Consider the following 25,591-nt stretch of genomic DNA (forward strand, 5'->3'; position numbering starts at 1 on the left):
TACAAAAATAGTATTTTTAAAAATCTAATGGTTATTTAATTAATAAAAACTGCTCTACAATACGATACGAAACTAATTTTTAGACTCTGAAACTTGTCTTTTTCTTACGAACATTCATCACAGCTACTTGACTTCAAAATTCTGAAAAGTCTTAAGATTACTGCATTCAATCGGAAAGTATTATAATAATAACATATTAGAAAGTCATATTATTTTGTATAAGCAAAATGCACATACGAAGAGTTCTCCATTGGGTGAAAAGGTTATGGTTCGAGTCTCGTCGAGGACCCAAAGAAATTTTTAGAGAATTTTTCAAACTCTTATTGAAGGTGAGTTATCCGGCTTCATAAAAGGAAGTGGGAGCAGGTTTTCTCTTTACTGGATTGGTTCATGCAAATAACAAGAAAATACACGCAATTGACAAACAAAATGCATTTGCAAAGGTATAATAATAATAATAATCTGGATAGTCTTGTTAGGCTCAATAAAACTGATTCATGAAATATGGATATCGCGAGAAGTGATTTGTCGCGTAACCTTCTTCCTGTAGGATAGCTGTTTATACACTCTTCTAATTCCTTCATAATTCACTATTATTCATAATATTTAAATGAATTTTATATTAAATTTCTATTGGAATTTAGTATTACTGAATTAGCAGAGTTCTCCTCTCCTTTATTTATTTTTAATATATGAAGAATGTTATAAATATTGCAGTGTTAGATATCGATATGAGCTGTATGGCTAGTGGATAGTCTTCTTTATTTCAGATGGTCGACATAAGCTCATCATTAGCTGTGCTGAGAGTCAAGTTGTAAACAAACATCTACTGATTCGCAAAAATCATGAAAGTTGTGCTACGGGATTTTTCAGCCAGACTGAATGAAGAATCGTCCATCTTAAACTGGAAACAAATCCTAATTTACGTTCCTATGGTAATTCTAACAACTCTCTAAGACTTCTTGACATTAAATAAGGAATTTTGAACTCTTAGGTTTCTGTCTAATCTCTGATGAGAATCAACAGTTCGAAACAGCTGCCAGGCCAGCTGTTTCGAACTATTGATTGAAATGAACTGTTGAATGAAAGGGTAATATACGACTTTCGTGGCAGAGCTCATGTCTTTTAAGTAGTGTAAGCCAAGGTAACTAACTCCGATGCCGAAGGCCATATCCTCATAAACTATCTGATAAAATTTCGAAAAGTTTCAAGTTTCATTTTCTCATATTTGCTATATAAAGGTGAAGGATCTTTTATAAACAAATTACTTTATCAAAAATTGCGAAATGAATGTTATTTCCAGAAGATATCAAGTAAGATCATTATACAGTATTTTCATATAAATAGCGACTAAACGTACTATTATTTGTTAATACAATAAATCACAAAAAGTCGCTGTTCTTGAAAATTAATCTCATCATTTATGAGCACATTTTATGCGCTTTCAGATCTGTACTTGTCAAAAACGCTTTTTTTTTTTTTTTTTTAATGTGGTTCCCACCGACGAAAGGCTATTTATAAACGTATCGTACATTTGCACAGTGAGTGGGCTAAAGTTTTTTTTTTCCAATTTTTATCAATTTTATATATTTTTTTGTAATTTTTATGTATTTTTACATTATCCAGAAACCCTACTCTAGTGACCAAACATGGAACTTTTACAAGCCACTTCAGGCCTCCACTAAAACGGGGAGGTGGCCTCGCACCAGGCGATGTAATTCATCTCCCACCTGAAGACAATCACAAGCATCCATGCCCACGGCAGGATTCTAACCCGAGACCTGTTGTTGGTTGGATAGCGGGAACGCTATAAAAAAAATAAAATAAAAAAATAAAAAAAAACTTAAAATTATCTCAAAGCAAATCCAACTCAACATACTCGTATAAATGAACATAATTAGTTCGATGCGTTCCATAGAATAATGAGTATTTTATGAGTTTAATTTGTTCTTATTTTCAATTTTGTGGATATTAAAACGGATATTACAAATTTATAAAATTCGGAGGAATTGTAAATATGACATCCGTAACACTGAAACGCCTGCAACACTTTTGAACAACCACTAGACTAAAACACAAAAATATACACTAATTAGGATTTGGAACACAAGATGGCTGAAGTTAACTGTATTCTCGTCGTAAATCCCGCTCTTTTATATATATATAAAAGAGCGGGAATCCCTTTGCTCTATTATATAAATATAATAGAGCAAAGGGATTTCGACAAATCCATAATTTGTTAACTTGCTCACTGATGAGAATTTATGGTTTGGTCAAGGGGAATCAAAATAATATAGCAGTGCAACATAAAGAGGGGACTGATAAAAGTCACTGAGATTCAGTATATCAATTATGCATTGGAAACTGTATCGGAATAGAGACTAAATGCTGTTCAATTGTTTGTCTTCATTTCTCTTAATCAGACCTTTTCTAAGGAATTTCTCTGTCGCTTCTTCGAGGAAACAATACGATGAAACAATGTAATTCGACTTTTTGGACTTTTCGCTATGAATGTAGCGAAAAAGTCTCTTTAGACTAAATTTCTCATTTCAAACATCTGATGAAAAAAAAACAAAAAAATTGGTGTCCAACTGTGGTGACTACACCGCACTTGCTATTGTCATTATGGTCTACTATTGTTACTAAAATAATGACGTCATTGTGCCACCATTTTGCATTTGCAAGTTTGCGTACTAAAAATGCGTATAAGTAAATAAATGCTATTTTCTCTGATGAATTATTGCACCATCGTTGATTAATATTCCTCAGCATATTAATCTGAGATAGCGATTAAAATTAAAATAGTTTGCAAAAATCTCACATAAACGATAAGGTCACTTACCCATTGCTTCCCCTCCTTGAAACAGAAAGGAATAGATTTTTTAATAATAGAGCTAAGATGATATCCAGAAAATAAAATAGAGAGAGAGAGAGAGAGAGAGAGAGAAAGCTAATCGATAGAAATGTTGGGAAGAAGCAATTACATACGAAGAACTTTAAGAGTTCAGGACTAGTGATTCTCGCTAACTTCTCGCTGTAGTAAATAGATTAAGTGGACGTTCGCTGGAACACGGTAAATACAGCAGAAATGGAATTACGCCTTTTACCTTAATGACATATACACTGCCAGGATTCGTGCTTTTTTCATCATATCTGGTCTTGGAGTATTTGCCACTTAGAGAATACGTTCGTCAACATTATGTATCCCACAGAACTACCGACGATCATCACTAATTGAAGTATGTAGTTTGACAGCAACAACTTAGTACGCCAGCAAACACTACTATGCCACGAACAATTTGCAACTAATCTTTCCTCAACATATTATAGGCCTGAAGTGTCTTAAAGAAGAAAAAAAAAAAAATCCATGTTTCGTCACTGGAGCAAAGTTCACAGATCTAGAAATCTAGAATGTTATAGATTTCTATTCTGTAGAATTCTATAGACTCAACTGTCCCTTAGGACTGGTTGAGCTCTCCAATGATTTCAAGTATGTATTTTGTGAATGTAGATTCGTGTGTGTTCACAGGCCGGTTTGCCTGTTCTGAGGGACGAAAAATTCGAGTTTCCGGGATAAAGCCCAGAAACTCGGATTTTTCGTCCCGGAACTAAACGGGAATCGAACCCAGGTCTTTCCGACCAAATGGCTTCGTCTATACCGACTGAGCTACGGAGGCTCTACAACAATCACTAAATTATTTAATAAAACACAAAGTAGTCACCACGGCTATCTTCCGAAAGATCCGTTGAAATATGAACTATTAAGGAGTAATTTCTGCAGTGATTTGCATTAATTATATATTCATTTCTTTTATTTATTTTTTGTTTCAGTTTTTGGAATTATGTTCGCCATTTTGGTACTGATACACACAGTAATTATGATTTGTTGCTTACTGGGGTCCTTGAATCCTTGATTCGCTTTCTTAAAATTTATAAATCTCTCATAAACAAGGACAGCCAGAGAATGGAATCATCCTAGAAGGATGACTTAATTTTCTAGTGTGTGTGTGTGTGTGTGTGTGTGTGTGTGTGTGTGTGTGTGTGTGTGTGTGTGTGTGTGTGTGTGTGTGAGCGCGCAATGTACTGTACATAATGGCAAGGGTTGCGATAAAGGCGAATAGAATATGTTGTCCTGAAATACTATAAAAGATTAATTTGAGATCATAATAAGGATAAAGGTTGATTATGCTAATAAGAATTAATAACATCTAATTTAGCTAAACATAGAAATATATTCATATATATATAGAATACAAACATGGGATCATTTTCTTTGACTGTTTTTATTCCATATGATTATTACCTTCATTATTACTGACAGAATGACACTTCAAGCTCTATGTTTACCTTCTATGATATGTACTATGAAATCAGACCTGTCGAAATCATATTTCAGACGAAAGTGTAGGCGGCCACATTTGCTCCCATCTTGACTATCGGTAGATTGGAAAAACACCATGTCTTTCTTTTTGTACAAGTCCGGTTGGATTGCCCCTAAAATTGAACGAAAATAAATATAATTACAACACAGGCGCTGACGAAAGAATTCCATGATATTAGCATTTAGTCACGTGGAAATATTACCAAAAGATTAACTACGTAAAGGACAAACACGAAGAATTTATTGTAGTATTCTTTCTAATTTATTAGCTATAAATGTTACACAATAGAGGGCGTTTGTAAAAGTGTAAGTGTGTTTGCTTGATTATATTAATGCTGGATTTTTTTTTACAGTAAAATAATCGCCAAGTGGAGCAACTAAACAGAACCAGTAAGTACTATGGATCAGAAAGAAACGAGATACATTTAAATATTTCTGCAAGTATTTAAATGCATCTTTTTAATAGACTTTTCAATTTTAATCCATGGATTGTAAAACCTGGCAAAATACCCCTTCATTATTTTGAATTTAAAAAACAAATTACAAAATAACGTATTTTGCTTAAATACAAAAATGATTAGAGAGGGATAATTATGTTGTAAACTATAATCACTTAGTCCGTTCAAAATTGAATTGTCAATGCCCGCACAAGTCAAAAAACATCGTTTCTCGTGTCGAAGAAAGCACTAAAAATAGCACACCTTCTTGGAGTGTGACCTTTGCAAACAACGCATGCATAATTTCCGTCTAGGCTGGAAACCGCCAAAGAGGATGAACTATTAGCTTGTCATTGGCCCAATGAGCCTTTTATGATGTCACGTAACACTACAAGGTAAGATCACGTGTCTAGTTCTCTTTCTCTGCTTTTCTGTACACGATAACAAACCTAGCTGGCCGTGGGCGGTTATAAGTGCGAGAAGCTGTCAGCCATGACTGCAGTGGTCACATGATCTTCGTTTTCTGGGAACAAAATGAGCTGTGAGTGAATGGGAATTAAAGAGGAGACCACATCGCCAATGTGTGAGGAGAACTATTACATTGGCACTTATAAAGTAATTGAGGCAAATAAGAAGAGCGGAACACAGCAAATTATGGTGTGGGAGATTTGACCTGAAGACGTATTGCATGTCGAACACTGCGAAAATAATTAGCAAACTTTCCCAAAGTATTGTAGAACGAATATTGTATCCAAGCATGCATGACAATTTTGTTTGCTGTTTAAGGCACTAGAAAAATTATAAACTCGCCATATTTTAGTATAAATGTACAATAAGAATACTATAAGTTATGAATATAGTAGAATATAATGTTTACTTTTTTTTTATTAATTTAGTATTTAAAAAAAATAGAAACTCTTTCATCATCGACTTAATGTTTTTAGAAATTCCAGAGACAACTGAAATAATAATTTGAGCCTTGCAATCGACTGTCCAAAACCTCCCACGTCAATGAATATCAAAACATCACCAGCCAGCACTAAAAAAAAAAAAGTAAAAGGATATTTGTTTTTTTATGCGGCTGTTTTCCTTTAACATGTTTAAAATTTATACATTCATCGTGTGATTGATCTTTCCCATCATATTTATAATATTATTCATTCGTAATGGCCTTCCTTTTTATTGAATAGCAACCAAGCTATTCAAACTAATTTCTTCAATAAGGAAATACTTCGGCGTCCTCATTTGCGATGCAGAGCGACCCTCATTATTGTACGATAAGGCTAAATCTCAAGACCGCTCCCTGATTAGTGTCTCGAGGCCGCTAAGTAATTTTACTCAGATATAATAGCTAAAATTGAAATGTTTTAGCAACAACTCTTAACGTATGGAATGCGCTTCAAAAATTCTCTTTACTTTCTTTATTTTATTTTCTTTTTTCTTTTTTTTTTTTAGTTCAAAGCAAGCTAATTATTATTATTTTTTTTTAAAATTCAGATAAAGATTTGAATTTTCAGGAATATCAAAAGTTTAAATATATATTAAACGCAACACCAACGTATTACGAATCAGTATATGGAGTCCTTGCAAACTTTGTTGACCTTCAATAAAGAACCTAAATGTGACCTTTCATCAAACTCTATCCAGTTAGCACAAGTATCACCATCAGTTCTAATCATTTTGCTGTTAACAGTGATCTGGTTGAAAGTAATTTTGCTGTTAACAGCGATCTGTCTTTCTGTAATATCCGCATGATTAAAATCGTATTAAATGTACTCGAGTAGTGAAAGATTAGCGTAATTAAAAGAACAATTAGAAAATCATGATTTTAAACAAGAAAATCAATCAGCAATATTGACGTATCCATCGACACTAATTTGGCTAACACTAACTCAGACACTAATTTGGCTTGATAAAATATTAACCAAGATTTAATTTTTGCTTTATCGAAGCATTTCGTTTTACATTATCGAATTAATCACAAAAAAGACGGTACGTGACCTTGCTATTTAAAAAATAAATAAATAAATAAATAAAAAATCTGCCTTAACCCAATTGGTTCTCCCATTCCTTGAACAGAAGATAAAAACTGCATGGAATTCATTTTTGTTCCAACCCATATACATATTGTAAAGCTATAAACCCATATTTATATGCAAAGTGAGGCCACTGGGACTTGTTATGTTTTGTCCTGCATGGCCGAGGAACGTGAAAGTCGTACTTATGCGGACATCTTATTCTTGAACTAAAATTATATGAATGGGGATCAGAGAAGCTATTATCGCTGAAGTCGTTTTAAGATGTTGTTGTGAGAAGCAGCGATTTCCATTACAATAGTGGAAAAGTTGACCTTCCTTAGTCAAGAAAGTTTCATAAAGTTAGAACTTTATATACTAAGCTACAAAATTTGCATTTTATAAATTTTATATTTATAAAATTAAATCAATTTAATGAGCACTTCTACTATTCTTTGATTCAATAGCAGATGCTAAAACCTGTACAGTGGTTGAGGACGAAAATGGAAACAGTGATATCTCCGTTTTTTCGTTAAAAATTTGACAAAGAAGAAATCAGATAACATAGCACATCCCCAGAATGAATCCTGAAACCCTGTGAAGGTGCCAAAGATAATAAATAAATCTACTAACGCCTTTATTCCTAAAATGGAGTGAGAGAGGTCGTTTAGTCCTTACTTTTGGAAACTGGATGCATCCAATCTCCACCCTAATCCAATCACAGATAGATTGGCTGAGACTACCACTGATTTTAATTGGCATTTGGAGAAGAGGGTACAGCAGACAACTGCTGCCATCTTGTAGTCTCTAGCCCTAATCGTATATATTATTATCGTTAATATTGTGAGTACGATGATCGAGTTTCTTGAGTTGCGGTACTGAAAACCCGTTTCAAGAAGAATAAATCGTACTTGTCTGTTCCAGAGATAGATTAACTCTGGAATCAGTCGAAGGACGGCTTATAAAAAATTCCTCTACTCGAAAAGTATAAATAACAATAATAATAACAACAATAATTGTCCTTTACGATACATATCTTTATACTATGGAATCTCATCAAAACTGCAAAGTTATTTTTTTATATCAAATACTCATATTAAATTAACAATAAGTTTAAATGTGGATAAATAATATTTAATAGTTCACGATTGTCTTTCGCCAATATGTATAATATTAAATCTAAGACAGTATCTTCTTTAGAATGTATAATGACGAGCTAAATTGGACTTACCTATTGGACTAGCAGCTCCTGGACTAATGCCGCAATCAGAGACTTGAGAGCATGCTGGAGATAGGAGAGGAGAGAGTGGTGATAAGGACCGTGGTCTTCCTCCAAGACTAGGAGATGTCGGTCGGTTACATTGATCAGGTAGTGGAGGTGTCTCCGGAGATGGAATGCGCAAAAATGGCGACATGGGACTGCGGGATTCATTATTGGAGCCGGATTGACTGTCTGAGCGGTTACAAATGGAGAGTCGAGGCATGTGGGGCATTGCCCGCGCATCCATTGAGCGAGCCCGACTCACAACCGGTGATCGTCGTCGCATTGTAGGTAAGGAATAACTGGACTGGGATTGGGATACTTTGTCATCTGGCAGATGAACATCTGGGAGGGATAAACGCACGTGAAGGTGCTCCAGATTCTGTGTAGATGGACAGGAAGTGGACGACATTGTCTTAAGAGAACTTCCGACCACTGCGCTTCCCGAAGAGGTGGTTGAAATCTCACCAGGGGGAGCAAATGCAGAGGCAGGATGAGTTCGAGGAGGCTGCTCTCTGAACAGGCTGAAGTTCTGTAATCACAAAAGAAACAGGAATTACTCAAATATCATAGTTGATTCTCGGTCTTTTTTAGAGTGTAGGTGATTCATCTTTAAAGCAATCGCTGAGCTGAAAATCAGATGTAAATATTACGTATAAAAATAAATAAAATTCTAAAACTATTCAGATATAAAACACAAGATAAGTTATCCAATGTTGGAGAAAGTCATGCCAATTACTGCGCATTTTCTACATAAAGACATTCTTTTTTCTTACTTTTTTTTATGTACATATAACTGAAACATAATTAATGGGACACATTACATCCCAGTGCACACCAAGACTGGCATGAACCACGTCATTCTTATCCGTGTTTATCCATAATGATTAGTCGAAGGTGTGCAAATATTCATTTTGTCCAAAATACGTTCTCTGAATGAGGGCTTCCATATAGGTAGTTGTTTCAAAGGTTTCAATTTCTATCAGCTAAGAAGTCACTTTAAAAGTTTTATAAGCATCGTGCATGCAGTGCTATGTGATGCAACAGGTGGAGTGTGCGATGCAGTATAGGCAGTGGTGTCCTAGATTTGAGTACTGCGTCTTGATGGCTAAAACAGCAGGGGAAGCAGAATAACGTCATACGGAATAATTAGCAGTGTTTTCAAGCTGATTTATGCATTCAAGCTTATTTTCCGGTCCTGGAGAACCACGATGAATAAAACGTTTTACTTTTTGAGGTTTTTGCGGTTGGTGTAATCAAGATTATTTCTCTTTAGATGTAACAATGACGTAAGAGTTTACTCCAGTTAATCGAACTCGGTCAGGTTATCCATTGTTGTGCAGTAAGAGTTCAACCACGCCACTGTTACCAACTACTCGCCACACCAACAGTCAGATAATTGGCACTGGCCATTAATTGCAGCACTGGTACTACTTTTATCTCGACTCTAGCATACTCTACCCTACAAAAAGTTGAGACATACTTGCAGATATGAACAAAATATGGTTTTAATTCAACAACATCTGTATGAAAATTACCTAAAAAATAGTACGGTGTTGGATAAGCACAGTTGTCTAGAACTTCGATGTAGGAACTAATCAAACGAGACTCCGCATGCTCCTACTACCAGTGAACTTAATCCATATCACTAGTATGGATTATCTCGTGTAATCCTATATCATTGCACACTCCATTGGAAAAACATTCTCAGATAAAAAATACTAGTGGTGGTGGTGGGCAGTAGATGGCGTTGGTATAGATGTGTGGTTCGCTGTAGTTGGTGGATTGAGTGTTGGAGACGGTGAGTTGTAGAGTAGGTGCCTCCCTCGATGAGTCTTTGGACTCCCTAGAAGTGTCACGTAATAATAATAATAATAATAATAAAGAATTCTCGCAGCTTTCTTCATATCAAACACACCGATCACACTGAACGCGTGCGCAGAGTTAATCTTTGCTTCAAAGGACAAATTTCTATTTTGTCACTGTCCAGGATCGGTGTGCCTTGGCCCATGTCAATCTGTAATGTGTACCGGCTTATAAGCTGTAGCTATTTCATAAAAATAATTCCTCTTTTTAAATGCCATAGAAATACTTATGAGTTTGCTTTGGGCTAATCGTATCTCCGAATACACATTCTCTAGGGAGTTTGACGTAATGAGGTAATCAACATTCTCAAGAGGCACTCGCTCTTGACGGTCAACATTGTAAGTCTATCGTGTCCTATCTTGAGCTCAGGATCATCTGTGGACTTAAATTTCTTGGACATATTCCCAGCTGCTTATGGAAAGTATAGAAGTACAGAATTTACTGCATTTCTATCGTTACAGAATTTTCACCAAAAGACATCCGAATATCTTTTTCCTCTGAAATTCTGTAAACTCATTCACCATCGTTTTCGGTATACAAGAACGATCGGCTTGCTTAGAGAACTCGAGCTGCGTTTAGGAGTCACTCATTTGTAGGTCATAAAATGTATGCAGTGAGTAGTAGCCTCACTTTTTCTGCAATTTAAGAGGTATCTCAACTTCTGGCAGAATAGTGTTAAAGATCTGACGACGTTGAATGGCGCATTTGAAGGTAGACTAAAAATGATACCCTAGAGCCATTCACTAAGGATGGTGAAATATAATAGCATACTGAATAACTGTCAGGTAAACTGTGACACACAAAATCAACCAATCCATCTTCTAGTGTCACGAATTAACACAATATCAAGAAAATTGGATCAAAGACATTTTAAAGACTTATTATTATTACGCGACACCACCCAGGGAGTCCAAACACTCATCGAGGTAGGGCACCTACTCTACAATTCTTTGACAACGAACCGCAACTACACCAACGCCATCTACTATCCACCAACACCACTAATATCTTCACAGACAATCACAAACATCCATGCTCATGGCAGGATTCGAACCCAGTCTTTTGACTGGAGAGTGCATACGCTAACCACTCGGCCAACCAGGTCGACTACGGTGTACGTATATAGTTATACATAATCCACATTGCATTATTATAAGAAAACGCGATACTGTGCCTATTATAGTTCAGAGAAAGAAAGAGGGAAGAGGTACTATGGAAGTAAACTCCACTTCTACAGACTGCAGAGTCATAAGATTAATTACATTTTAGATTTAATTCTACTTAATTTGTTTGTTTTTAATGATTAAATGTCGGATTATTATTATCGAATTAAAAGACGAAATTTAAGAATCAATAAGTTATTTCCTTTCTATAAGAATTAGACTGTATACTTCATCCAATAATATAGAATTTCTCTCGTGTTCTGATTATAAAGATGGTACATTATGATTGGAAAGAGTAAGCCAAATGATTCAAAAATGTCTAAAATTCTTGTTGATTTAATGAGTAGTTATGTTTTTAAATAAAATGTCACTGTTATACATGTAATAATTGAAAATGTATAGTACAAAAAATAATAAGCTGGTACCCAAATATCAAAAGAACTTTTGTCTGAAAAGGGCTGCATTAACTGCCGTGTCATCAACTTTCATGATTTTATAACTTTCCTGAGAAGCCATTGTTGCCAAGTTGAAGGAACCAGTAAGTGGTGGTCTCTACTCTCTGGAAGAGATAAAAACTCCATCAAGTCTGAGAAACTGCTGAAAATCGTTTCCAGAGCAGAAGTGCTTAAGCTTTATCAACGGATCTGATGACACCAGAATTACACACTTTCTGTCTCTCTCGGAAAGCTTTGACATTTTTATTTCTTCGTAGTCGAGCCTGTTAACAGTTGACCCCGTTTGGAAGAGCAGTCCTAGAAACCATCTAACCATCTATGCTGCTTAAACATAGTTTGAACACGTGCTAGAAAGCAGAAAGTGGTAACTTGGTAACTACACACACACACACACACACACACACACACACACACACACACACACACACACACACACACACACACACACGACCTTTTACATGATACTGCAGATTCATTCATTGACGATACTAGTTAAAAGATTTTGGATCTTTCTATATTTTTTTATTTAAGCTGATACTCCACATGTTGTCTGCAAAAAGAATGTTGCTTCTATCTTATTCATCACGTGCATTGCTGTAATTAAATTTTTTTATCTTTGATATATGCAAGCATCGATCTACTTTGTGCTTCAGAGTTTTTGTTTGTTTGCTGGCTGACTGGCTTGCTTTGTTTTGATATCTGTATAGTAATTTCAAAAAGTACTTGGGGAACCTCAGGGTATTTCAAGAACCCAACTTCTCAATGCTGCAGTTCTTTATTTCACTATTTTTGTTATCTTCATCTCATGAGTGTTTCAAAACTCCGAGGCATATACATATTGGACTTCGTCTAAATAATTCCAGGCTTAGTGGCATTTTTACTGAATGTTAAAATCCGAACCCTTTCCAATCTTACTGCTTACTTATCTGATCGCGTGCCTACATTGTCAATAAAGTACTTTTTAGTCTAAAGTTCAACTGTGGTTGCCAAATGGTTTTTTCATTATAATTGACCCGTTTTTTAAATGTTTATTTTCTACAGTAATTAAAAATAATAAGAAGAATTATTTTTAATTGAATATAATTTAATAAACTTTATATTTAGAAGCTATATGACAAGTTGTGAAGTTATTTCAATTTTGATTTTAATCGGACATTTCTAATATTAAAATCAGGCTAAGGTAAATTTTGCGTACACATATGCTGTATTAAGAAACAATGAAGTTTTAACTGCGATAATGAGTGAACACAAGAATTAAGGAATATTTCAATACGGCTTGTACCAATCCACACCGGTTATTTCCTTTGGCTGTAGAGATGATAAATATCAGGCTGGTTTAATGAAAAAAATTTAAGTTGATTATCACTGTTATCATTGACATTCTGAATGGAAGCAATCTTAGGCAACGCCAGTTTAATGCCATCAGAAATCATTAGTGCTATTTTACATTTTAAGCATAAAGTGTGTGTGTGTGTGTTACGATCTGTAAATGTGATTTTTTTCTGTGACTGTGTCGCACTGAAAGCAATTTCCTGTCCCCCCCCTCCCTTAAGAAGTCATATCTAGAAGTCGCATGCCGACTGATTCCAGGTGTGTCTGTAACGGCACTTGCACTGGCTGCAAATGCTGCAAGAGCCAACGACAAAAGAAAAAAAAATGGATGTTTTCTTTTGAATGTTCAGCTCAGTTTGCGTTGCGTTTTTGTCCAGATCAATGTAGTGATAAAGTTTACAAAATAATATTTAATGTAGTAGAAATAATAGAAACTCTAAAAATTAATTATATATATTCCTAATTTCGATTGTGGTTACACACGTCAGTCCTTGTTCGTCATTCTACAATACGTTGATAAACGGACACGGTATGTTGGCCCATTTCTCCTCCAAAATGACAGTCACCTCTAGTGTAATTGAACGTACTGGTATCATCCTCAACTGACATTCCAGTTCTTCTACTAAAAGTGCTCCATAGGATGCAGACTGTGATTCTGTTCGCATTGGAGCAACACAGAAGTAGACAAAATATCAACACCATGTTTGGTGTTCATTTATTCGGGCACTAAGACAAGGGATCCCTAGTGTGGTAAATAACGTTCTCTTGAGAGACTCCATATCCTATTATATCCATTTGGTGTGAAGAGAGTGCATTGATTCGTACCTTCGTAACACAGCTTTCCAATAGTTGTTTGTCTAATCACAGTGAAGCAAGTTTAACACTGTTTGGGAATATTTAGCTTGTATGGAGCAGTTTTCAACTAAATCCAGATTTGAATGGACTGTTCAGCTACAAACCTGTAGAGATGTATGCCTTCTACTTATGTTGAGATATCCGTTAATGTACAGCACATACTTTCAACAGAGAGTATCTGTTGATGTACAACAAGGAGGGAAGATTGCAGCCATTCATTATCAATGTTCTTCTCCCCCCCATCAGTGTCAATTAAAAACAGTGGACCAATTCTATACCACAAGAATTCATTACTAAATGTAGGATCATCCTTGCATTAAAAACAAATCAGGTATGTTCAGCTTCATACTCTTTGTAATACGTAAAATTCAAATTAATCAATATTTCATTAGTTCTCATTTATATTGAGCAACAAACTATTCACATGTAGCCTACTATTGGGTGCATCAGGGCATCTCTGTTCCATATAAATAAAGTTTGCTATTTTGATATCCGATTTTTGCTTTCTCCCTTCAAATTCTTTTTAAAAAAATTAACGATTCTTTAATGAAATAATAACCAAACCTGTGGAGTCACTCGAAAACAAAATTTTATATTGGAATTATTGCTGATGATTGTCTAGAGTATACGAAGAGAGAGCAAATGACGAAGTATAGCCAGCACAGGTTGGTCGATTGGTAGAGCCTCTGCTATTAATGGCTCATGTAAAAAAGTTAAGTAACTTTGAGCGCGGTTAGTAGTTGGAAGGAGGAAATCGTTCGATGCTGTTGGCACACTCTCCCTCGATGAGTCTTTGGACTCCCTGGAGGTGTCAAATAATAATAATAATAATAATATATCTGTTTCTAAGAAAAGTTAATTAACTAATACGATCAAGAAATTTTAAAAAATGGAAGGAATTAGCTTCGTAATTTATCTCATGTTCTGCTGAAAGGATTGGTAAATGACTCAGAAAGTCCCCTGTCAGAAGAGGGCGCTGGGATGCATTATGACCTAATCCTTAAAATGTCGTTTACAATAAGGTATTTTTCCATAGTAATACTTCTTTGATGTATGCTGACAATGTCAATTGCTTCTTAATGTCACTAACTATTCGAGTTTTGTTTCAGTTTTACCTTTTACTATTTTTACTTTTGTTGAGAGTCGTATCTTTTTGCCTTTTTGAGAGAAAGGAACGACAAATAAAAGCTCATTGTAGCGTCTAGCAACGGCTTTTGCGAAGCTCGCTTACTAACTAAAGTCGCAGGTTAAGTTTGTAGCACTCGAACAAAAGGATGCGAAATGCAAATTAATTCAAGTGCAGAACGCCCACACAATTGCAATGTCTGTTTGTCGGGAGGCTCTTAGCAGTTAGTGATGAACGAGATTAGTCATGCCATCGAAGTAACCGAACGGTACCTCCGGTGACTTAAAATATCAGATTAGCTTTCGAAACTCCGTGAGCATCAACTCTAACGAAGGGGTTGAAAGAAAAAAATGTGAAAAGGGTTAACACAAAATAGTTCGTATCTGGATAACAAATTATTTTAACGATATCGTGAGATCGTTTGAATTATGAGGACTCAAATTATCAAGAGATTAGATGCATTCATATTACGGGGCGCATGCGCACACACACACACACACTACTAGTACACTTAAAAACACTGACTTTTAAAAAGTTGAAAGTATAATTTTCCTCACTGAAATATGGCATATCCATATTTATTAGATCAGTATTGTTCTAAGATGAATAATCGTAAAGATGAAGTACATGCGAATCCTTGGGCCTTTGGCCTTCAAAAATCCGAGCCTTTAAAGTCAGTTTAGCATTATCCTAGCACCTATCATTATGTTCGATCGTCGACTGATGAAAATCTTTGCAGAAAACGGGTGTTGCAACTCCTTTGTACGTCGATGCGTTAATTTGGATACTAAAAATTTTATTTTCTTTATAAATAAAAAGATCAGATTCACTGGTACATGGAAAGCTAATTTGATCATGTACTTGTATAATACTTCTTCTAAACGATGAATAAATACAAAGGTCATGGAACACGAAAAGGTAAAAAGAAACTTGGAAAAACGCTTAGATTTTCACCGATCGACGACATGCAGCTGCTTCAACCATTCTCTTCCAGAAGTAAGTGAACGTCAGTTATTAAAGTTTCAACGTAAGTCACTAAAATGATGGAAGGCCTATCTACAACGGCAATTATTATTCCTCTCTTTGAACCGGCATCCCTCAATATGGTGGTGATGATCACCTGTAGTAGGATTTCTTTCGCTGAAACTTTGAGTGGGTTTTTATCTGTCTTATTATTTTATCATCATATTATTTATTTTCATATCATCATCATCCTTATTATCATCATGTTATTTATTTCATCTTTATGGAGTCTGGAGAACTCATTTGGATCTCCAAAGATGAGTTTCCGGACTTCATGGAGATGCCGAAAAATGATAAATAAATAATCTAAGAATCAGACTGTTATCTGAGGCAGTGAGGATTTTTTTTCTAAATCTTAGGTTTTTCATTTCTTAAAACCTACAAATCAGCCTGGGAACATACGTAAATTATAGATAAAAACTCATTTCAAACAGTAATATAAATTGCTTAGTAAGATGAAATGAGTGTTGTACCTGTACCTATAATACTCACGGCAGTTATGTCATCGTAAGCAAAAATATACTTCACATTTGAACTGTTAGGAAAATATAGCTGATTCTATTTTATTCCTCTGCCATTTTCATTCATTTAACGTGATGAAGAAAATGGTCTTTTTTTTTCTTTTTTTTTTTGATAGCAGGAAGCATTTCTAGAGAGGTGCGTAACTCCAAACGTGAGAACATTATTCTAAAGTTGCGCGAATTCTGAATTATATATTGAGCAGTTAATACATATGAGAAGTGGTGTCTTGAATGGAAGAAGACGTCAGTTATTTTGGAGCGTGACAAGTCTATTAATGTTAAGCATTTATGTCCAGAAAGGCTTGAATTGTAAGTCAGCATGAATACGAAAACCTGATCTTGGTTGAGCTAAGCAGAGCCGGCGCTAGGGTCTTTGACGCCCGCATGCAATGTCTATCTAAGCGCCCCTGTAACGATCCGGGAGTGTGTGGTTCTTTTAAGATAATAAAAATTTAAATTCTTTGAAATTTCTTAAATAAATTTTGACGGAACAGCCACACGTTGGTTCGCTAAATGTAACGAACCGGGGGTGTTGACTAGGCAGGATAATCGTTAAAAACCCGAATATTCAAAAAATTCTCAAAAGTTAAAGCAAATTTTGATAAAGCCACTTCACTTTAATCGTTGAATATATAATGATACAGGGATTATAGCCTTCTCACCGACCCGAATCGCTAACAAAATTAAAATGAATTTTAATTAAAGTTAAAATTTATTTGAACTAAAGTTAAAAAATTCTTGCATTTTACAAGTTATTAAATTCTTAGTAACTTGTAAACATTTTTTAATAATTTTTATAAGTGGAACTATCTTTTAGGAAAATAAAAGAAACTCAAGATAGATGAGAAAATAAGAAAAGAATTCAGAAATAATTAGAACATTTAATATAAGTATTCAAAAAATGACATCTTTACAGAATAACAGAAAATAACTTAAATTACATAAATATACTTGAAATTTTTTAACTTAAAATTTTAGGGTTTTTGATTTCATTTTCACCAAATTAGAAATAATGGTCTTAACGTCTAATTCCGCACATATATCATTTTCAATAGCTATTAACGACAAACTAACAAGCCTTTTTTGTGACATACTTGTTCTTAAGTAGGTTTTAATCAATTTCAACTTGGAAAAGGAACGTTCACCGCTCGCTACACTAACAGGTAAGGTTAATAGTATTCTTAAAGCAATTGAAAAGTTAGGGAAAGATAAATTATTGAACACAATAAAATTAAGAATATCGAAAGGGCTTTTGAATATTTAAATTATCCTTCCGAAAAATATCCCGGAAAGCACAACTCGTCATATAGTTCTATTGCATTTACGTCTTTATTGTCGCCGTCCTTCAAGAGAATCTCTAAATCGTCACAATTTTTTCGTAAATCTTCGTTATTAATTTGAAATAATCTATACAAGAAATTGAAATTATCATAATATGTTTTTAGTTGTTCAAAACGTTCTATTAACGAACATATTGCAACGTCTAGAAGTGTATAAAACACATTCACTCTAAATTTATCTTCTGGCGATTGTGGCGTTTTGTCATGATGCACGTGAAATTGTCATGTCTTCTTTCGTCGTCGAACTTCCGTACCAGTTTTAAATTCTTGTTCTCCATCCACCTCTTCACTCAGTTATTTTGCCGTTTTTAGAACTTCTTTAAAATTTGTATCTGATCGATACTCTTGTAAGAATATTTTTAAGTTTTCGATAGATTGTAAAGCAAGTGTAATGTTCATATTTTTGTCTTGAAGCATTTTACTCACAGGGTTTATTCTGTTAAGTAAATCATGCCAAGTTATAAGAGAGTAAATAAATTTGTAGTCCTTTATTTTAGCACATAATGTTTGTGCTTCGTGCTGAGTTTCTTTATTAAAATTTTCATTATTTAAAAGTTCAAAAAGTGCATCATAAATTTCTCCTAACTGATATCGTAGAGGGCGGATTGCATTAATTTTACTTTCCCATCGTGTTTCTGATGGCTGTTTCAATGTTAATTTTTTTTACGAACTTTAAAAGGATTGCCCAACGTTTGTAAGAGAATGAAAATAATTTTATATTTCTTTTTTAATTGCAAAGAAACTATTTGTATCTGCATTCACTTTGGCTGCATCGTTAATGATTAAATTTAGAGTATGAGCAGCACATGGCACGTAAAAAGCTCGAGGATGTTTGTTCAAAAGCAAAGTTTGGAGCCCATATATTTTTCCCTTCATATTTGCCCCATTGTCATACCCTTGACCTCGCATGTCTTCAATGGGAATGTTCCATTTTTCCAGTTGTTCCATTATTGTTGCACATAAACCACGTCCTGTGGAATCTGATATATCTGCAAAACCTAAAACGTTTTCCCTGATCTTGACAATTCCATTGTCGCAGGAAACAAAGCGAATAATAATGGTCATTTGTTCTGTTTTACTTGCATCAGGATTGCAGTCTAAAATTATGCAATAATATTTAGATTTTAGAATTGATAATAAAATTGTATCCCTGATTGCGTTACTTAAAGTTTCCAATATTTCATTTTGACTGTCTTTACTCAAATTGTGTACTCTATTGTTTCGTTGTAGGGCCCTTTCAACATGATTTTCCATAACGGGATCAAACTTCCCAAACACTTCGACTAATTATAAAAAAATGCCGTTATTTCTTTCATATAATTTATCAGATGATCCGCGAAAAGCTAAACTTCGGCTACGAAGGAATTTTATTTCAATCAAGCGTTCTAAAACACTCGTCTAATGTTTCTTTTCCATTTCATAAATGCTGTGAGTCTGGAAATCAATAGCAGATTTGTTTTTTTTTTTTTTAATTTTTATCAAGTTCCTTCCATTTTAAGAAATTTTTCATGTGAGTTAAATTAGTCTCATGTCTATGCAAAGTTGTACTTACATTTCTCCAAACGTTATAACCTTCTACAAGACTACTTGATTCAGTGGGTGCGAAAAGTTTGCAACAAAAGCAAAAAACAGAATTTAAAGTTTCGGAATAAATGAGCCATGTTCTTGGCACGAGCTCCCGTTTTCCATTTTTCTATTATAATACGTGTCGCCAAATTTACGACCACATGTATCTCTGGGATATATTATATTTTTCTTTTGAACAGGTTCAATTACAATTAAAACAACTCGTAATTTTTCATCAATATTTCCCCATTCACCTGGATCTTCTAAATTCACAGAGACTAACAAGGTGCTAGTTTCGTGGTCAACTACAACTAAATCTTGTTGTAGTTAACTAAATCCTAACTATTTTTCACTTAAATCATGTTCATTTATCTTATTCAATAGTTGCAATAGTACTTTCATGCAAACTGGATGATGTGCACTGTTCTTCAACTCTGATTTCTGATGTATCGAGTTGGTTACAATCTGCATCCGAATATTTTAATATTTTAACAAATTTATTAAGAGCCCCCGTTTGTTTCTTAACATCTGCTTCTTTCGCAGAATGACGCTTACGATTTTGTGCATCGGATAACTTTTTTAAAATTTTTGATTCCATTTCTATTTTATACTCACAAGAAATTATTATACAACACGAAATAATATCACGAAATAATTATACAGAGACGAAATAATTGTCGGCACTGCAGTACTGTCAGTAGCCTACTGAGATGCGTACCATATGAACTAGCAACAAATGTTTTGTACGAAAATTCGTTTCTGCGCATAAAAACTGTTCACCGTTTCACGTTAGATAGACTGCAGTAGACACAACATTCTGCAGGCAAACATTTAGCCTGCTCTCGCTGCAAAATTGTAAACAGCCGGCTGATCAAAGAGGCGGCAATATACATTTTTTTTCAATTTTTATTCGGTGTATACGGCCTCATTTATTTTAATATTGATCATTCTAAGAATTTTTTTTGTTTTTATAATAAAAATTTTGTTTCTTAAAAATTAACTTATGAAACGTTCCCTGGCGGCAACGCCCGCATGCACTGCATGTCCGCTTCGGCCGGCCCTGGAGCTAAGTATTCTATTACCCACAAAGGTTAATGCGAAATTTTTCTAGCGAGAAAGAAATAAAATATGAATAAATTTTGAAGGCATTGAAGTTGGCAAGGTTTCCGCTTCCCCTATTTTAGTCAATGACGATGATATCCATTAGCCGAAAAGACTTGAGTGGGAATTCCATCTAGGATTCAAGGATCCTTTATCAGCACTTGTCAATTATGAGTGCGCCAGTCTTATAGGGATAAAGTTTTACTTTCATAAACTCACTCAAAAAGAGAAAAACTGCCTAGAAGAACAAATAACAGATAATGCAATGGCCTCGTATTTTTAGTAACGTCGGTAGCTCAGTATAAATTTTATTGAGTTCTGATGTAGCGAGACTAGTTGAATTTATTTTAGTAATCACTGATTAATTTTTCGATATCCAGGTAGTGAACAAGACGACTATTGATGACTTTTCAGTCACTTAAAAAAATAAGTGAGATAGATAACATGAAATCAGTTATCTATCTCACTAATTGGAGATACTATTGCATCCAAAACCCACGTTTTCGGCATAATTGGGAAACATTACCAGGATCAGAATACTTGTTGGTATTCAAGCTATTCAGAATTTTTCTGGTGGCTTTTAGGAGCCAGATATCTTGAGAGAGATTCAGCGATTCTTTCTTGATTTGGATTTCAGACCTAAATGGACCTATTTTTAACTCAAATCACCCATACACAGCATCTTTCATAACTGAATATTTGGCTTTTTAAGGACTAATAAGGATAATATCTTTGGATGTCTGGATAGGTATCCTGAGATACTTGTTTATCTCCCCAACGATGATACTTGTCTTAAGCCCTTTTCTACCTAATGACATATTCTCGTTTGAAAATCGAAAACGTTTACATTTATGATCAAGATAAACACACACACTTCATCCCTGAAGCTGGCGCGTATCGATTGACAAAGAGAGATTAAAAAAAGTGTTTCTAACCATTATCTTGCTAGATTTTTTCTACATGCCTCCAGATCTTAGCAAATAGTAGGCTGCTCATTCATTACCACAACAGATTAATATATAGTCGTTATGTAACACATGCACTATGCAAATAATTTTGTTTTTACCTAATTAGGCAATAAAAATCCAGCTGAATTTATTTTTATCAAACTTCGATACGTTTTTAATTTAAGCGGTAAGAACAGAATTTTGTTTTGCTTTTCTTATATATATAACAAAACGTAACATTCTAGTTCTACATCTGCCAAACTTTTAACAAAAAGTAAGTCTACCAGAAAAACCCAATTAGCGACGCAATCAATATTGACTTCGAAGCACTGTAACAGTACTGGCTTGCTTAGATTTATTTACTTTTAACGGCGAAGTTAATGCCAAGTGTGCATGATGTTTTTTTTCTCCCTTTATTAGTTTGTGATATAATACTTGCATTTGTTTATTATTTAAATCAGCTGACTGAAGAAGTATATGAAGAAAAATGGCCCATACATAAAAAATTTGAACCAATAACCGATAGATTTAAATATAACAATTAATTAATGAGCGAGATGTATTACAGAGACTAAGGCTATTTCCTCAAGGTTCCTAAAATCCCTAATTTCTGTTATTCGCTTTTCGTTATATTTGCAATTCTCGTGGCTCATCTCACTGATCCCGAATTTTGAAACAGGTGTCTGTCGTTATTTTCTACTGAAAATAAAGCTGTTGTGATGTTTTATCCTTTCTCATGTTTGAGATAACATGAAAAAGGATAAAACTGAATTATTCCATACTATTCAAAACATGTATTTAAATAAATCGCAGATCACTAGCTGTTAATTTAAGTTTATCGTGAGGTATACGAAAACATGGTAACATAAGGGGAGGGGTCACAAATTTCCTGTTCTTTCATAGTCGAGTAGTAGTACTGATACAAACAACACAGATGAGAATATGTATGACAGTGTTCTCTATCGGTATAATACGGGCGCTGGGTAAAATGATCAACTATTAAGATTTACATTTTCTTTCAATGATTATTTATCATCAGTTGTTTTAAAAAGAAGCTGAATAACAACTTCTGGTCAACCGTATGCAACAGCAACACGAGTAGGAAGCTTAATATCAAATTTATGATCAACAAAGTGGGAATGAAATTTGTCAAGGTTTATAACATTGTTTGAGAGATATCAGACGCGGGGGGGGGACAACTCTAAAGACATTGAGAACGGTCATGACTTCTGCGCATGCGCTAGTGTACACCGACTTATGGTATTTTTTACGTGTGTCACTTCACATAAACAAGCCGAAAATCGTATCTAAAAGAGAATAAAACTCACCCGAAGAACTACGTCTTTCCACTTTGCCATCCCTTCGTTTGTTGGAGGAGGCGCCATATCTGTAGCTTCATTCTAGCTTAGTGTGGCACTCTACATCCTTACTCTGCACTGAACTATCCCATAGTGTATTGTGGCGGGGTGGACTGCGAAGAAGGGCAGAAATCTTAACCAATATGTAGCACTAGTGACCACACGCTTTCAACCAGTTGCATTGCATGCTAAAAAATTTTGCTCCCAATCCACAGGGTAAGAGAAAGCGGGAGAAATATCTCGGCTAACAGTCATTCCCTATCATCCCAGCGTTCAGAGCTACCTTCGACCTTACGCAGGTGCGGCGTCGCAAGCCATCGCCTATCGACTAACCTATCAGTTGTGGCTTGCTGGACGTGGCAATAGAGGAGTATTCCTAGAGTGATAAGAGCAAAAACATTGCTCTATTCCTTTAGTAGTAGCTTTCCGACCGTGCTGGCGCCTCCTTTAGATTTTCGGCTAGTTCGTCTTCCCGTCTGGATGAAAGGTATACGGTATCGAACGCGCCTGTCGATAGGTACGTGTGTGTGCGTGAAACAGATTTTAGTGCCACTACAGTGTCTTCCTTAGTGTTTTCCAATAATAGAACTCCGTCACTACTTGTAAGAAAAACAAGAAAGAGAATAAAATAGACCTCGCTTTTATCTCTTCGTTTTTTTTTTGTCTTAACAGATGTTTCTTTAATGCGAAATTCTTTAGGGATGGAGATGCAAAAACGGAGTTGTGTCAAGGGAGAAATAAGTAGTGTTCAGTACTGTAGAGGATCTCCTTTTGTATTCTTAGAAGTGAAAATTTTATATACTACTAGGGGGATCCCCCCCCCCCCGGCACAACTGGCCCCAGAATATACTTCAAAGGATTCGAGATGAAAAAAAACTATTTTAAAAAAAGGCTGCCATCACATACTTTCTGCACTATAGTGTTTATACGCTGTGGCGCGAAGGATATGCAAACACCAGTATTTTTCGACACTGTAATATACTGTATTGCCAAAACTATGTGGACATTTTGGACTTAACTTTCACATAAATTCTCAATTGAGACAAGTACAAGTATCGAATATGATATCATGGAAGTTGCATTCGTCTTAAAGTATTACAAAAATTAAATAAATAAAACACTTTTATATACAGGTATCCCAAGTTTTAAAAAATGTATATGCGTATCCATTGACATACGTATTTTTTAAACAATAAATAAATAAAATATTACCGTCCTTGTTGGGGGAATGGTTAGCGTATCCACTCTCCAACCAGTAGGTGCTGTGTAGACGGATGTTTTTTTTTAACTGTCTTTAGGTGGGAAATGAATATTGCAAAAAAAGTATACAGTTATTGACATGTTTTAAAGACACTTTTCAATGAATTCGAGGGTGTGTGTGTGCGTGCGTTGCCGATTTTTTTTATTACACCTCTTTCCTCCTCAATCATGGATATGGATGCCACAGTCCCTGATGATTTTTCATTTGAAACCCTAAGTTTTCATGCTGACTATTTATAATTTCATTTTTATAAAAGTTAGCATAAAAACACTCCGCTCATAAAAACTTCACGCTAACAATAAAGTCAATTAACCACTCAGTTATATAGGGTCTGTTAAACTAAAATTTTATTTTTTTTAAAGCCAAGTTCAGCTAATCGATCTTTGGTATAGGCAAGTAGGATTTTCCTACCAGAAACTCGGGTTTCTTTATCCCACAAACTCAGATAGAACGACCGTAAAACTATTTCATGCATAGCATATAGCATATATTAGGATTTGGTACCACGAGATGGCGGCGCTTGTCTTTCGTAATATATCTCCCCTAAAAGTCTAGATTTATTGATAGTCTCAAGCTCAGCTATCTGTGATAGCTGAAGGGTAGAGACGGGCTGCTGCTAGACAGAGAAATATTTTATATGTGACAACGTCTTCTTGATGTTCTCTAACATAAACAAAGCTGAATCATTAAATAAAAAAAAAAAAGGATAAATCCAACACATAAGTGAAGAGTTAATGCTGATGACGTCAGTGTTGTGTTGAAAAGAAACTATCTAACATTTTTTTTTTTTTGCAAAAGAATTAAGTGTCTTAATTAAGTAATGTCTTGAAATGAAATTAAATGTGCAGTGACGAGTCTACAAAATGTTGACAGACAAAAATTCAGCCGACTCTTTAAATATTCTCATTACGTAACCTTGCTGTTGAAGTTTTCTTCGCAATATTAAAAAATTCAAGACATTTAGCGCGTGATAAATTAAAATTGTTACTACTTAAAATTACTTAAATATATCACAGATAAAATCGGACTCGCTGCGTTGTTTGTATTTGAAGTCACATCAGATTCACGTATTCTAGAGCAAAACTACTTACATATCAACTGGCTTTCATCGAAATATCCATCTTCTTTTATAGGAAGATGGACATTTCGATGAAATGTCCATCTTCATTTTATATCCCAAAAATTTCCCTAAAATGTTCATTTTAGGAAAATTTTTACCCTAAAAAGATCAAAACGTCTCTTGGCACAAATGACATTTCTTCGAATGTTTGGAAACGCTGCCCTCCACACTTGACTTTTATTTAATGTTACCTTTTTATGCTCTTCTACATTGGTAGATAACCAGCAGAATAAAGAGCTTGATAATTAGCTCATAATCAACCTATTATTCAGAATGGCGCACATTTTTTAACATCACATTACTGTCGTATAGCCCACAATTCACTAGTGAGCAATTACTGTAGTAATTTGGTAATGGGGAAATCCATGAACAGCGAGGTTCTTAGCTGTCTGCAAATCCCTCCCCAGCTAATAAATTCTCGCTACTGGGGATCAATAGTGGTTGTCTTGTTTATGTCACCCAC

The 25,591-nt window shown here is 34.8% G+C and overlaps 1 protein-coding gene and 1 long non-coding RNA gene across 2 annotated transcripts in view; one reads left to right on the forward strand and one right to left on the reverse strand.

Annotated features, from left to right (window-relative positions):
• Nucleotides 1-25,591, reverse strand: part of Sytbeta (Synaptotagmin beta) — a 48,703-nt gene that overhangs the window by 14,750 nt on the left and 8,362 nt on the right. Inside the window, exons 2-3 of the mRNA XM_090406431.1 lie at nt 8,065-8,626; nt 4,348-4,494 (exon numbers count right to left, since the gene is read on the reverse strand). Coding sequence (XP_090262557.1) covers nt 4,348-4,494; nt 8,065-8,626 — 709 coding nt within the window. The remainder of the gene's footprint in view (nt 1-4,347; nt 4,495-8,064; nt 8,627-25,591) is intronic.
• The window catches only part of LOC150097885 (uncharacterized), a 46,909-nt gene that overhangs the window by 12,250 nt on the left and 9,068 nt on the right, over nt 1-25,591 (forward strand). The window contains exon 2 of the long non-coding RNA XR_016549598.1: nt 771-935. This is a non-coding gene — a long non-coding RNA (uncharacterized LOC150097885). The remainder of the gene's footprint in view (nt 1-770; nt 936-25,591) is intronic.

The sequence above is a fragment of the Typopeltis vanoorti genome, chromosome 16 (assembly GCF_054136105.1).
Source record: "Typopeltis vanoorti isolate ZY-2024b chromosome 16, IOZ_Tvanoo_1.0, whole genome shotgun sequence".
NCBI classification, from domain to species: Eukaryota; Metazoa; Arthropoda; class Arachnida; order Uropygi; family Thelyphonidae; genus Typopeltis; species Typopeltis vanoorti.